Raw genomic sequence first — 13,931 nt, 5'->3', positions numbered from 1 at the left:
TTTTTTTTCTCCCCAACTAGATCGCAAGTTCCTTAAGACCCAAGATCTGATTGGTTCCACTTGCTGGTGTTTCCCAGTATCTAGAACAATGTCAGGCAGATGGTCAATTCTGTTTTTCTTTTTTTTAAGATTTTATTTATTTATTTGACAGAGAGAGAGAGAGAGCATGCACAAGCAGGGGGAGCGGCAGGCAGAGGGAGAGGGAGAAGCAGGCTCCCCACTGAGCAGGGAGCCCGATGCGGGACTCGATCCCAGGACCCTGGGATCATGACCTGAGGCGAAGGCAGACGCTTAATCGACTGAGCCACCCAGGGACCCCACGGGCAATTCTTAATACATACTTGATAAGTTAATATTATCACTACTATCATCATGAAAGTCAGACCAACTACTTATTAACTCCAGTGGGTATTTTGAGGAATACCTTCTATATCCTCTTTTTCAAATCAAGTCAAAGCACAAATCTCCCCCATGAAACCACCCCCTACAGGCTCTAATTTGCAGTTATCTTGTACTCCTCCTGCTTAACTGACACCACCCCTCCTCCCCCTTCCCTCTTAACACTGTTCTCAGGACCATTATCGTTGTCTAGTTGTTTCATATATGTGAGTCCTGTCTTCCTAAAATTCCATTTCACCAAGAGCTCTTGATTGCTTACCAAGTTCCGGGCACTGTGCCAGCTCTGGAAAGAGTAGCCACCTCAAGGAATCAAGTAGCTGCCCCCACTTTTAGTAGATACAGATATATGATGTGAACTGTATGCACAGAGCACCTAGGTGGCAGAGAGGTGAGATTGTGATTCATCTTCAAGGTAGTCAGGGGAGACCTCCCAGGAGAGGTTGTAAGAAGGGAACATGATTTTAAAGGGTGGTCAGAAAGTTTCCTATTGGTCAAAGTGAGGAAAGAATATTCTAAGGAGAGTGAACAATGTGTGCGCAAGGACAGGAGATAACAGGATGTTATCCTGGGGAACTTAGAAGCGATTCAGGACAAATGGGAGATCTGGGAAACAAGGAGGGGTAGGAAATGGTGGACGATAGAGGCAGCGGCTCTGTCCTGCAACGTTTTGAATGTCAAAGTCAGCGTGGATGGTGGGGAGCCCTGAATGCAGTGGGCTGGTGGACCAAAGACCTGGTGGATCTTTGATATAGGGATGGAGGGTAAATTGGGAGAAAAAAAGACTGAAGTTCAGCAAAATTCAGGAGGAAGCAGGAAACGTCCAGATGAGAGAGACTGGGGACCTAACGAGTCAGTGGTGGTGGGGCTGACAGACGAATTGGATTGATTTTTAGGAAGAAGTTTCATAACTACTATGACTAGCTCCAGTCATTGGAGGTAGAAAGATAAAAAGAAAAAACAGCGCTCTTAACAAACAGCATAGTTTTGTGTCTCTTACTTGGTAAAGCATAATACCACACATGCAATGTGCTCAGAAATAGGCTGTTAATAAGCCAGTCCCCATTGCCTTCTCTGATCTTGATTTAATTTTGTGTCCAATTTTAAAATTGCTTTCTATGAACTGGAACTTTCCAAGCCCTTGCTCAGCGTCTTGGTGCATTTCCAGTCTATAAGGATCCTCTTGATATTTCCAAGTTATTTGCAAACAGAAAACCAAAAAGGGACATTGTTTTCCAAGCACACATTTATCTGTTTAGACAGTAGGTAGCATAGTATTCAGAAGAAGTCTGAGGATAACGTGGCAGGACCAAGAACAAAGAAGGAAATGTCAAACTGTTCCAACACACAGCACAAGCCTTTTTTTTTCGGGCTCACACAAGGTAATAACACAATTTTTCTTGGTGTTCAAGGTCATCTCAACCTCATTTAATCTTTAACTGTGTATCATAAACACAGATTTTTCTTGGAAAACCATTTCCAGGCTACACAAAGAAATGTCCAACTCAGTCTATCAGGGCTTCAGAATTATCAGGGAAGAAGAACAACACAGAATGAACAAAATTACTCTTGCATAAGCTACACTCTGTAATTACACGGCAAGGGATGAGAAAGTCTCTCATTGATATGATGGCTATCCTACATCCATTTTTAATTTCTAAGAATCGAAAAGGGCACTATCAGAACTTCAGATAGATTTGGAAGAGATGATTTTAAATGATCAAAACTGTTGGAAGCATATCAAGTGTGTATAAATACAACATGGGCTCTTAAGGATTTTTTTTTAAGACGAGGTCGGCAGACTACAGCCTGTTGGCCAATTTGGCCCATTACCTGATTTTGTACTGCCCCGAGCTAAGAATGGTTTTACATTTTTAAGTGCTGGAAGAAAAAAAATAAAAAAAAGAACAGTATTTCATGATATGTGAAAATTACCTTAAATCCAAATTTCGGTGCCCATAAATAAAGTTTAATTGGAACGTAGCCCACTTATTTGTTCTGGATTGGCTGCATTAGGGCCATATGGCAGAGCTGATCGTTGTGCAAAGCCTCAAGTATTTACTATCTGGCCCTTTCCAGAGAAAAGTTTGCCAACCTTTGTTTTAAGAGCATTCCCCTAAGAAACATGGAGGCCTTCAGTACTCGGAAGGCTTCTTCACAGAGATTTCGTGTCAGTGATACGTTATGTTAAAAGAAAAGCAAAATGCATGAATTTAGTAAAGATAATATAGTTGTCATATCATGAAATAAAATAATATACACTCTTTTATACTATATTTAGGTTGCTTCTTATTTTATGCCAGTATCGCATAGCTATTAAGAATTTGCACTTCAGGGCCATTCTTTTACTTAACCTCGCAAGAGTCTTAGGTTTCCTATAAAAACAGGGTATAATGGTGCTAACCTCATGAAGTCATGATATTAAGTGAGGTGACTTTTTAAACAAATTAGTTAGCTCGATACCAATTACATAGGAGGTGTGTGATAAATTTTTTAGGAAATCTCAAACCCAGTTAAGGACATTTTAACATTGTCATCTGAAAATGTCATTTTTTCGTGATCTCCTCCCAGTTCTGGCTCTAGCTTCTGCTTGGACAAGAAAATCTGCAAAACCCTGCTTACATGATTTCACAGAGTAAAAGCCCCTCTCTCTGTATTACTATTGGTAGAAAATGGCCCTGTGCCCAAATCCGAGCTTGTACTTGACAGGAGAGTGGACCAAGGAGAGCCTAGGATGTCTAGAAATGGATCACAGTGGTAGAGAGTGTTGGAAGGCTGGTGGGCAACTGGATTACGCTCGTGAGCAGGACGTTGGGATTTTCCACGTTAGAATCCGCTCCAACTTTTTCTACAGGGAGTTCTCAGCTCCATGACAGGCTGTCAATGAAATCTTTTTGATTTGGTAGCTAAAAACGTTTTGTGTTTTTTTTTTTTCCTCTCAGAGTAGATGCAGTTCTTGTCATTTTATCCCATTTTATGTTAGGTTAACACTACCATTTTTCTTTTATTACTCAGTGTCTTAGCTGGTGTTTCCCACCACAAAAGCTGTTAGAAAATCATGAGGGTGTAATGCTGCAATTCTTGGAAATGTAGTGATTTCTGTCCTACTGGCTTGCTGCTATCTATGTCCTGCCTGAGCTTGCTTTGTCCCTAGAACAGGATGGCTGTGGATTCTTGGAGAAGAACCAGAGCCCTGGGAGCACATGGTTCCTTGGCTCTAATGCTGGCTCCCTTTTCTTTCCTCAACTCCAAGTAGGTTGGGAACACCCTTAGCACAGGTAGTGTCTTCTGCTCCCCAGGGGCAGTCTGGAGGCGAGTGATAAAGGGCACGAGGAGGAGAACCCTCTTTAGCTGGCCCTAGCAGAACCAACCTTTGCCTAAAGATGGCTGACAGGAGAGAAAAATCCCCTGAGACAAACAACTCTTTTGTCTCCCCATACCCCCAAATCATTTACAGAAATATCAGAATCCCAGAAGGCAGCAAATATCTCCACAAGACAGCTGAGAAACAGAATTCCTATAGGTCCAATATTTTTTAATCTCATGAAATGTACAAATCTCACTTTTTTCACTTCCTGTATTTTGACTTATTATTTTGAGGGAAATCTCTCTGAATTTTATCCTTGTTCCTCAGTTATGGTTAATTGAGTTTAGCCACTCAAAAGAAGAACAAATTATTTCAGCATTCTTACATACTCTAGTTGGACTCACGGTTAAGAGGACAAAGACAAACACCCACCCATCAGCCTGATGTGTGGGGATAAAACTCCAAAACTGTAACGCTCGAATGCATGCCTGTGAGTGGAATGGGGAAGGGTGAGGGGCGGGTGGCCTCTTGTCTACTGGTAGGAGTAGCTCTCGTCATCGTATTCCAGCTCATCCTCCTCATCATCATCCAGCAGCCCATACTTAAATTTCCGGTAAACAGTGCCATCTTGGCCCATGTAGACAATGTCATCATCATCATCCTCATCATAGTCCCGGTCCCTGTACTCAATCACCTGATCCTCTTCAAAGCTGGGGCTGCTCTTATAGGAAACGTATGACTTGCTAGGGTTAGCCAGCTTCTCATAGCCGGCCTTCGCTACTGGCTGGACTCGGCCCCGCGATTTCCTCCAGACAATCACAGCTGCCCCGAGCAGAAGCACCAGCATAACAGAGGAGGTGATGAACAGGGCTATCTTGGTCTGTTTGCCCGCAGGCCCAATTTCACTTGCTTGAAGGATACACTCCTCTGTTGGAAGAAGACCCCAAAGGAAGAGCGGAGAGGGGAAGGGTGGGAGAGAAGAAATGGAATGAGGAAAATTAGCTTCTGAGGTAAAAAGCTTTGCTTTATCTTTGAAAACTAAAATGGTAGAATCCCTATCTCTAATTTCCCTAGAGGGCACACCACTCGACAGAATTGTTCTGTGTACCCCCTGAGAGTCCCAGTCTGTGTCTGATGATACCAACAAACCCTTCTAGGATGAAGGTCAGTTTGAGAAATAGAGTCCCCTCATCCTCATACCTCATGAGTCAGTCACCAAGTATCCAACCTGACCAATCGATTTTTCTATCTCCTTCTTAAGAGAAATATTCCATCTTGGGCCATGCTTCAGTTACTGCTAAATGCTCTATTTTTCGTTTCAACTCTGACTTTCTCTAAGATTGATTCCTCTCCCCAGGTACCCTTCAACCTGGTCCAACATTCAAGGTCAGAGAAGATTATTTATAAAGCCATTGACTTTTTTTTTTTTAAGTAGCCTCTATACCTAATATGGGGCTCGAACCCATGACCCTGAGATCAAGAGTCGCTCTCTCTACTGACTGAGCCAGCCAGGTGCCCCCAAATCATTGACTCTTACAGTTGTGTGGGGCCTTAGAAATAAATTAGGTCAGACTTCTGGAGAAGATGGTGGAGTAGGAGGATCCTAGGCTCACCTCATCACATCTAGATAACACCCACATCAGTGTAAGTAACCCAGGAAATCACCTGAAGACTGGCAGAAGAGAATCTCCACAGCTAAATGTAGAGAAAAAGCAAATCAGCTGGAGAATAGGGTTTGTTTTATTTTTCGTTTGTTAATTTTTTAAAGTAGGATCCACGTTCCCAGTGGAAATCAACATGGGGCTTGAACTCATGATGTGAGAGCAAGACCTGAGCTGAGATCAAGAGTCTGTCTGATGTTCAACCGACTGAGCCACCCAGGTGCCCCTGAAGATTTCTTTTATTCTTTTTTTTTAAGATTTTGGAACACTACATCAAAACTAATGATGTAATGTATGGTGATTAACATAACATAATAATAAAAAAAAAATTAAAAAAAGATTTTTAAAAAATTTTATTTATTTGTCTCAGAGAGAATGGGAGAGGACAAACAGGGGGAGTGGCATGCAGAGAGAGAAGCAGGCTCCCGCTGAGCAAGGAGCCCTATGCGGGACTCGATCCCAGGACCACGGGATCATGACTTGAGCCGAAGGCTGATGTGTAACCAACTGAGCCACCCAGGCGTCCCTGAAGATTTGTTTTAAATACCAAGTTAACTTACTCTGGTAAATAAGTAGAACTCAGTGAAATATTAAAAAAAAAAAAAAGAAATTAATTAGGTCAGTCTCTTGCTTGACAGTTGAGGAAACTGAGGCCCACAGAGAGGACGTGAATAGCTGCCTGTCAGAGGCAAAAGCTTGTCTGTGGAACAATTAAAATTCAAACCCAGGGGCGCCTGGGTGGCTCAGTCATTAAGCGTCTGCCTTCAGCTCAGGTCATGATCCCAGGGTCCTGGGATCGAGCTCCACATCGGGCTCCCTGCCCTGCAGGAAGCCTGCTTCTCCCTCTCCCACTCCCCCTGCTTGTGTTCCCTCTCTTGCTGTATCTCTCTCTGTCAAATAAATAAATAAAATCTTAAAAAAAAAAAAATCAAACCCAGGAATCTAAATTGCATGCTATGGACTGGAGGTGTTCAGGCAAACACTCTGACAGTTGTGTTTTTGGGGTCATGCATTCTGTAGCCCTAATCTGACAGGAAGAGAGGTAGCTTCTTTAAATTCTGATGACCAAGTTGAGTGATAGGGGACTCTTGTGTCATAATTAAGATTTCTAAAGTTGAGAGCTCTACTCCCTGTCGTTCATCCACCAGCCTCTGTTTTGATGCCTTGATTGAGAACATGGAGTAACCAAAACTGTCACAAAAGGAAGGACCAAGCCACAAATTCAGTGATGAGCTCATTTTTCTTACTTTTCACTCATTTATTCAGGTGGTATGATTTGGGTAAGATACCCACTTTTTTTCCCCCTATTCTTCAACCTGCCAAATGGAAGAGTGAAAGAGAGTATGAGAACACCAGGGAAAAAACTAGCAGGCTCTGTAGGATGTACAAGTTGAAATACAGGGTAGTCTTCCATAAGTGGTTTTTGAACCACCTGGGTCTGCCCCCAGGATTCTTTTATGAGATTTTAGGTACATTACATATACTAGCTTAATGGATGTAATTCTGCTGCCAATTATTTTAGGGGCCATTATTTTTGCTTATTACATACTGGCCAATTAGGTCTGATTCATCACCACTATGTATTTCCCTCTCTTTTTGCTAGTGATAAATAAGTTGCTTATTTTATCCAAATTTCCACCCTCATGGGATTTTTGCCCATCAAGCAGAATTTCCTCTTCTAAAATAATAGCACTATCATAATTGTTTTTGTCATTAACAATATCAGCACAGAATTTTTCTCTGGAGGAAATATTAAAGCACCAGAGGGATGGATACGCGATCTGTATGTGGTACTTGGAGGTAAATACTGCCTAGGGCAGGAGAATCAATAAAAGATGTTTCGAGATTGTTTCAATTACTAGGGCGCCATATGGAATCATGTCTTACTCTTCTCCAGGCGTAGGTCTGCAGAGTCAGGGTCAGCCTCTGTGATCTGGTTTCTTTAAAGGAGCAGAGTCTCAGTAAAAATATGAGCAGGTAATCAAGAGTATTTAGACTTTTGCAGAGTTGCCCCAGGTGGATCTTCAAGTGCCACAGAAGGCCCAGGAAAGCTGACTAAATAGTTGGAACAGTCTTGGAGAAACTCTGCACCCAACACACACACACTTCTGGTTTCATTTAAAGCCATTGATGTAATGAGGGTTATTATTCTTAGCTGACATAGCGTGGATATTAGGCAATCAGACCCTGAAGGTGGATATGTATGAGGGGCTGGAGAGACCAGCTGTTTTGGGGGGTAGGAAAGCTAAAAGAAGGAAATATTTCATTTTTGGAAAGATGATATTTAGAGTTTAATTGAAAAGGCTAATAAAAAAATAAAGAAATGGCTAGTAGCAATTATGGGTCTGAGATTTACCTCACTTATACATGGACAGGCTCAAATAAATATGATGTCTCTTTGTCAGTCCACGATACATCTGAACCCCAAGGAAATGATCTGCTTCTGGACTAGAGAATGTATTTTAAGAAAACAAATATCTAATATATAATAAACATATAAATAAAAATATTTTATATTTATGTATCACTCCATATGGGATCCTTCTGAGTTTGTGGCCTATGAAGTCCAAGTACCCATATACATATAGATGAGGTCGGGGGTAGGAGACAGTTGGGGGCCTGGGAATTGGTAAAAAGGGTTTTGTTTCTTTTTAGCCCTTGATGAAATTTCATTTTTAAAATGCCTTAAGTCTCTAAGGGGAGTCCTAGAATTTGGCTAACTTCCATAGAATGAGTCTGCAGCAGAATCAAGGTAATATTGGCATCGACTTTTTGGATAGTTGTTTCTTTTCCTTGTTTTTCCAGGAGAGAGGAATAAAAAAGAAGAAAGTAAAGTTATAAAGATGAGATTCTAGGGGCGCCTGGGTGGCGCAGTCGGTTAAGCGTCTGACTCTTCGTTTCGGCTCAGGTCATGCTCTCAGGGTCATTAGATCGAGCCCCCACGTCAGGCTCCACATTCAGTGGGGAGTCTGCTTGAGATTCTCTCTCTCCCTCCGCCCTTCACCCTGCTCACTCACTTGCTCTCTCTTTCTCTTTCTCTTTCTCTGAAGTAAATAAATAAAATCTTTTTAAAAACATGAGATTCTAGACAGACTTGAGTTCTTATCTTAGACGCAGACACCAGTGGAAAGAATGCAGGCTTTGCAGTCCAAAGGGCCTACAGTCTAATTCCAGATGAGCCCTTAACATTGCTATGGACTTGAACATGCTAATCAAACCCTTTGGGTCTTGGTCTCCTCATCCTCAAAAGGGGATTAATAATATCTACTTATAGGGGCGCCTGGCTGGCTCAGTAGGTAGAGCATGCGACTCTTGATCTTAGGGTTATGAGTTAGAGCCCCACGTTGGGTGTAGAGATTCCTTCAAAAAAATCTACTTAGGGGCACCTGGGCGGCTTCGTTGGTTAAGTGGCCAACTCTTGATTTCAGCTCAGGTCATGATCTCAGGGTCCTGGGATTGAGCCCCGAGTCGGGTTCCACGCTCAGCAGGGAGTCTGCTTGAAGATTCTCTCTCTCCCTCTCCCCACTTGTGCTCTCACACTCTCTCTGAAATAAACAACTCTTTAAAAAAAATAAAAAATAAAAATAAAAATATCTACTTCTATGAGGTGATTGACAGAAAGTTTTAGGTACACAGCAGGCATGCAAGAAGAAGGTAGCTTTATTTATTCTCTGGAACTCTCCTCCCCTCCCCTCTGCTCTCATCCCCCTCCAGAGCACAGGCCCTTCCTCTGCAGGCTGCTCTTCCTCTCTGCTCACCTGTGGTGTTCCGGCAGTCACAGCAGTCCTGGGCGTTGGCGGGATCGGACATGTTACAGCAGTGTAGGCAACGGTTGTCATCCATCAGCAGCACCAGGCTGGCGGGGCACATGGTACAGTTCTTGGTGCCAGGTCCCTTGCACTCCACACAGCTCTCGTGGCATTTTTCACAGTTAAACTTCTCGCCCTGGTAAGAACAATCGGGAGATTCTTTTTGAGTGTGGAGGAATCAACAAGCCACCGGGGTTCCCAGGTGGGAGTTCCATCTTGTCTCCATGAGGGAGGGAGGCATGTGGGGGACAGAAGAAAGATAGCTTGTTCTGGGTCCATTTTAACTGTTCAGGGTGAAAGAACAAACTGTCTGCACTTGGAGGAAACCATCTCTGGGTCTCTCCATCTGAGATTTGCTGGTAACAATAGTGGGAGAACAGGCTTCTAGAATGGCTCAAGTTACCAACTGACAGCTAATGGGCTGTACCTGGTCAAGGAAAAGTTGTGTCTGGCTCATTACTAAAATTGACCTTCACACTTTAAAAAATTTTCAATTCTTTTGCCCACATTTCAAAATTGGGATATTTCACTTGTCAGTCAGTTCCTAGTTTCTCTTTAAAAACTAGACTGTCAACACGGTCATCACTCCCACGTGGCAACATCCCAGACAGCTGAGGGGCAGTGACCCTCTTTTTGTGCTCTCCTAGTTGATAGAATCCCCAGCACTTGCTCCAATGTCACCAACAAATTCCACTTGTCATCAAGTCCTCGCTGGGGTTTTCTTTGACCCAACACCCTTCACTCAGGTACACTAATCAGCTTGGCCTCTGTGGTTGTTAGATGCTTGTGGCCCTGCCCCATTATATTTGTGACTGGTTAGCTAAGACAGTGAAATAAGAGATAAGGAGAAAGTGGCTTCCCTCCTGACAAGTTGCTGCTCCGGTGATGCTAGAAATGTAGATGAGGGAAGAGGTCTTCCTCTTTTCTGTGTTTTGGAAGGATGGTAGAAAAATTAAGGAATGGAAATTGCCTTTATTGAGCACTTGGGCATGTTTCAGGTGCTGATAAGGTGCTTTCTCAGCTGTTATTATCTTATCAAATCCTGGGTTAGCTGTCAGGATCCCTGGGTTCAATCCCAGCCTTGTTACTTACTACTCATGTGATCTTTAGCAAATTATCTAATCTCTCTGAAACAGGAGTTTCTCCAAGGTGTAAGGATGTGAAGAGAGCTCCTATGTGAATAGGTTGGGTCATGTTAATTTCACCATGGAGAGATTTACTTAATTTCTACAGTTTGGAAACACAAGAAGTTAGTGAACTCAGAATATCCATGGTTTCTAGGCAAGGAAATGAAATATATCTCTCCTAATACACTGGGCAGGGGTGGAGGAAATGAAAGACCAACAGCAGTTGTGTAGTTTTGACATTATTCAGGCACTTCAGGTTAGACAGCAGAGGGGTAGGAGAGAAGATATTTCTTCTTTCTTTCTTTTAAGATTTATTTATTTATTTGAGAGAGAGAGAGAGAGATTGAGTGGGGGAAGGGAAGAGGGAGAAGCAGAGAGAATCTCAAGCAGACTCCACGCTGAGCGTAGAACCCGACCTGGAGCTTGATCCCAGGACCCTGAGATAATGACCCTGAGCCAAAATCAAGGTCTGATGCTTAACTGACTGAGCCTCCCAGGCACCCCAATATTTCTTATTTCTGATATAATATTCTTTTTTTTTTTTTTTAAAGATTTTATTTATTTATTTGACAGAGAGAGACATAGCGAGAGAGAGAACACAAGCAGGGGGAGTGGGAGAGGGAGAAGCAGGCTTCCCGCCGAGCAGGGAGCCTGATGCGGGGCTCGATCCCAGGACCCTGGGATCATGACCTGAGCTGAGGGCAGATGCTTAACGACTGAGCCACCCAGGCACCCCCTGATATAATATTCTTAAGTGGACCTGAAACTTCTAAGGTCACGAGCAATGAATGTAGAGGTAAATCTGGGGTGCTCATTATCTAACTTCCCCATTATTTATCTCAGGTCATCTCAGTTCCTTTGGCTGGGATTAAGGCTACAGATGGGTAGCACCATTCCTCTGTGATGCAGTGGTAGAAGATTATAAAACTAGAGCAAGTTTAGGAATTTTGGGACTTCTTGACTTTGCCCAGAATGACCTGTGGGAGCGAGCTCCCATGGCTCTGCAGAAACGGGGGAGGGCAGAGCATGCCCAGCTCTCAGTACCTCTCCCACTCTGTACTCCCCCACCAGACAGTCCGAGGTGCAGATTCCTCCCACTAGGTGGTAACTCCACACACAGGATAAGCAATTCAATGCTCCTTTTCCTGAAAGAAAAAAAAAAAGAGTGATTCTAAATTATAAGGGCTGACCTTAGATTTCAACCTCTGTCTTGGGTCCAAAACTCTTAAGGAGCAAGGAACATGTCAAGCAAATTGAAGCAGAAGGATGAATTGATTGAGGAGATGGGGGAAAAAATGTCTACAAGACACCAAGTGCAGACCTAGAAATTACCAGTTAGTCCAATCAAAGTAAACTCTCATTTGGAAATTGAGGGTTTGGAAGTGATAGATCTTTTATGACAGCAAAAAGAAAGGTTTTCAGAGAATGAGAAGTCATGTAGAAAGGTTATAAAACTTTTGTCATTCTGCTTGTTGTTTAACTAATATGGAGGAGGAGGATGATACCAGATGATTTGGAGGGTCCTGATACTCAGTTGGTGAGGAAATCATGGTTAGGCAGATTCTAAGAAATACTAGACTTAGAATTTAAAATGCCATGGTTAAAAGAATTTAGCACATCATTTTGTCCAGTTGTTCTTAATTTGGGAAGGGTGGTGGTGGTGGTGATAGATTCCTTTGAAATTCTATTGAAAGCTAAAAACTTTCTTTTCAAAAATTGGACATACTATTTATTTATTATTATTATTCTTTTTTTACTTATTTTTTTTTTTTACAGAAGAAGAGAGGTGGGGAAGGGCAGAGGGAGAGGGAGAGAAAGAACCCCAAGCAGAATCCACATTCAGCATGGAGCCCCATGCAGGGCTGGATCTCACAACCCTGAGATTGCGACCCGAGCTGAAATCAAGAGTCAGATGCTTACCCGACTGAGCCACTCAGGTTCCCTTATTTATTATTTTTTAAATAAATGAAAAGTAAGGCCCAGATATGTCAACTCATTCATTCAAGGTTACATAGGTAATGGTCAAGATTCAAATTCAGTTTTGTTGACCACACAGTCCAATGCTCTTTCAGTCATACTATCTACCTTAACACCTTATGACCCACCAAGTAGAGGAGGTCTGAATCTACAGGCTCTGTTTCTGTGGAGGTAATACCCCACTCTCCTAATTCAGAGACCCCAAGAATGACTGACCCAAGTGTTACCTTTTACCCAGATATTGAGGGATAACTTCTGGAAAGGGTTTGGAGACAGGAGACCTGTATTCTCATTCATTCCATTAGGAAGGTCCTGGTGTTTCTGCTGAGAATTTCAAAACAAGAGCAAGGAGATAGATGGCGGGGGTGGGGGGGTGGGGCATGGAATGTGCCTAGTATTCTGAGTCAGAACGTGATATAGGTCTCACCATCAGAAGAATACCGTACAGAGTAGTTAGTTGAATTTGAAGTAGATCCATGAGTCCTGTCCTTCACAATCATTATGGAGTTAAATCAACTTTTCATGTCTGGTCTATGAGCTCAATCATTTATTTTTATTTATTTATTTATTTATTATTTATTTATTTTTGAGCTCAATCATTTATGATGTTTCTATGGAAATAAAATTCTGAGCTCTGAACAACAGTTTAGAGAATAAACCTTTATTACCCAACTGTTTCTTAGATTGGGGGCTGCCTGTAGTGATAGAAATTTAAAGCCATTTTATTATTTTTAAGTTTTCAAGTGAAGTGTAGTTGACATAAAATATTATATTAGTTTCAGGTATACAACAGTGATTCAACAATTATGTACATTATAAAGTGCCCACCACGCTAAATATTGTCACCATCTGTCCACCATACAAAGTTATTACAATATTATTGACTATATTCCCTATGCTGTACTTTCCATCTTGGTGACTTACTTATTTTATAACTGGAAGTTTGTACCTCCTAATCCCCTTCATAATTGTACTCATCGTCCCACCCCCTGCCCTCTGGTAACTGCCAGTTTGATCTCTGTAGTTATAAATATACTTGTTTGTTCGTTTATCTTTTTTTTGGATTCCACGTAAAAGTGAAATCATATGGTATTGGTCTTTCCCTGTCTGACTTATTTCACTTAGCATAGTACCCTCTAGGTCCATCCATGTTGTCATGAATGACAAGATTTCATTCTTTTTTTATGGGTAAGTCACATTCCATTGTATAAATATACCACATCTTCTTTAACCATTCATCTGTCAATGGACACGTGGGCTGCTTCCATAATTTGGCTGTTGTAAAGAATGCAGCTATAAATTTAGGATGCATATATCTTTTCACATTAGTGTTTTCATTTTTCTTTGAATAAATGCACAGATGTGGAATTAATGGATAATATGGTATTTCAATTTTTAATTTTTTGACGAATCTCCATACTGTTTTCCGTAGTGGCTGTACCAATTTACATTCCTACCAATAGTGTACAAGGATTCCCTTTTCTCTACGTCCTCACCAATACCTGCCATTTCTTTTTTCTTTTTTCTTTTTTTAAAAGATTTTATTTATTTATTTGACAGAGAGAGAGACAGCATGAGAGGGAACACAAGCAGGGGGAGTGGGAGAGGGAGAAGCAGGCTTCCCGTGGTGCAGGGAGCCCGATGCGGGGCCCGA

The 13,931-nt window shown here is 42.0% G+C and overlaps 1 protein-coding gene across 2 annotated transcripts in view; it reads right to left on the bottom strand.

Moving 5' to 3' along the window:
* Positions 1 to 3,978: 3,978 nt before the first annotated feature.
* Positions 3,979 to 13,931, bottom strand: part of PCSK5 (proprotein convertase subtilisin/kexin type 5) — a 456,302-nt gene continuing 446,349 nt past the window's right edge. For both annotated transcript variants that reach the window (XM_078062229.1, XM_036103195.2), the window contains 3 exons: positions 11,345 to 11,445; positions 9,123 to 9,309; positions 3,979 to 4,630 (listed from right to left, as the gene is read on the bottom strand). In XM_078062229.1, coding sequence (XP_077918355.1) covers positions 4,236 to 4,630; positions 9,123 to 9,309; positions 11,345 to 11,445 — 683 coding nt within the window. In that variant the 3' untranslated portion in view covers positions 3,979 to 4,235. The remainder of the gene's footprint in view (positions 4,631 to 9,122; positions 9,310 to 11,344; positions 11,446 to 13,931) is intronic.

Source organism: Halichoerus grypus, chromosome 14, assembly GCF_964656455.1.
Source record: "Halichoerus grypus chromosome 14, mHalGry1.hap1.1, whole genome shotgun sequence".
NCBI classification, from domain to species: Eukaryota; Metazoa; Chordata; class Mammalia; order Carnivora; family Phocidae; genus Halichoerus; species Halichoerus grypus.
This window is presented reverse-complemented; position numbering and strand designations above follow the sequence as displayed.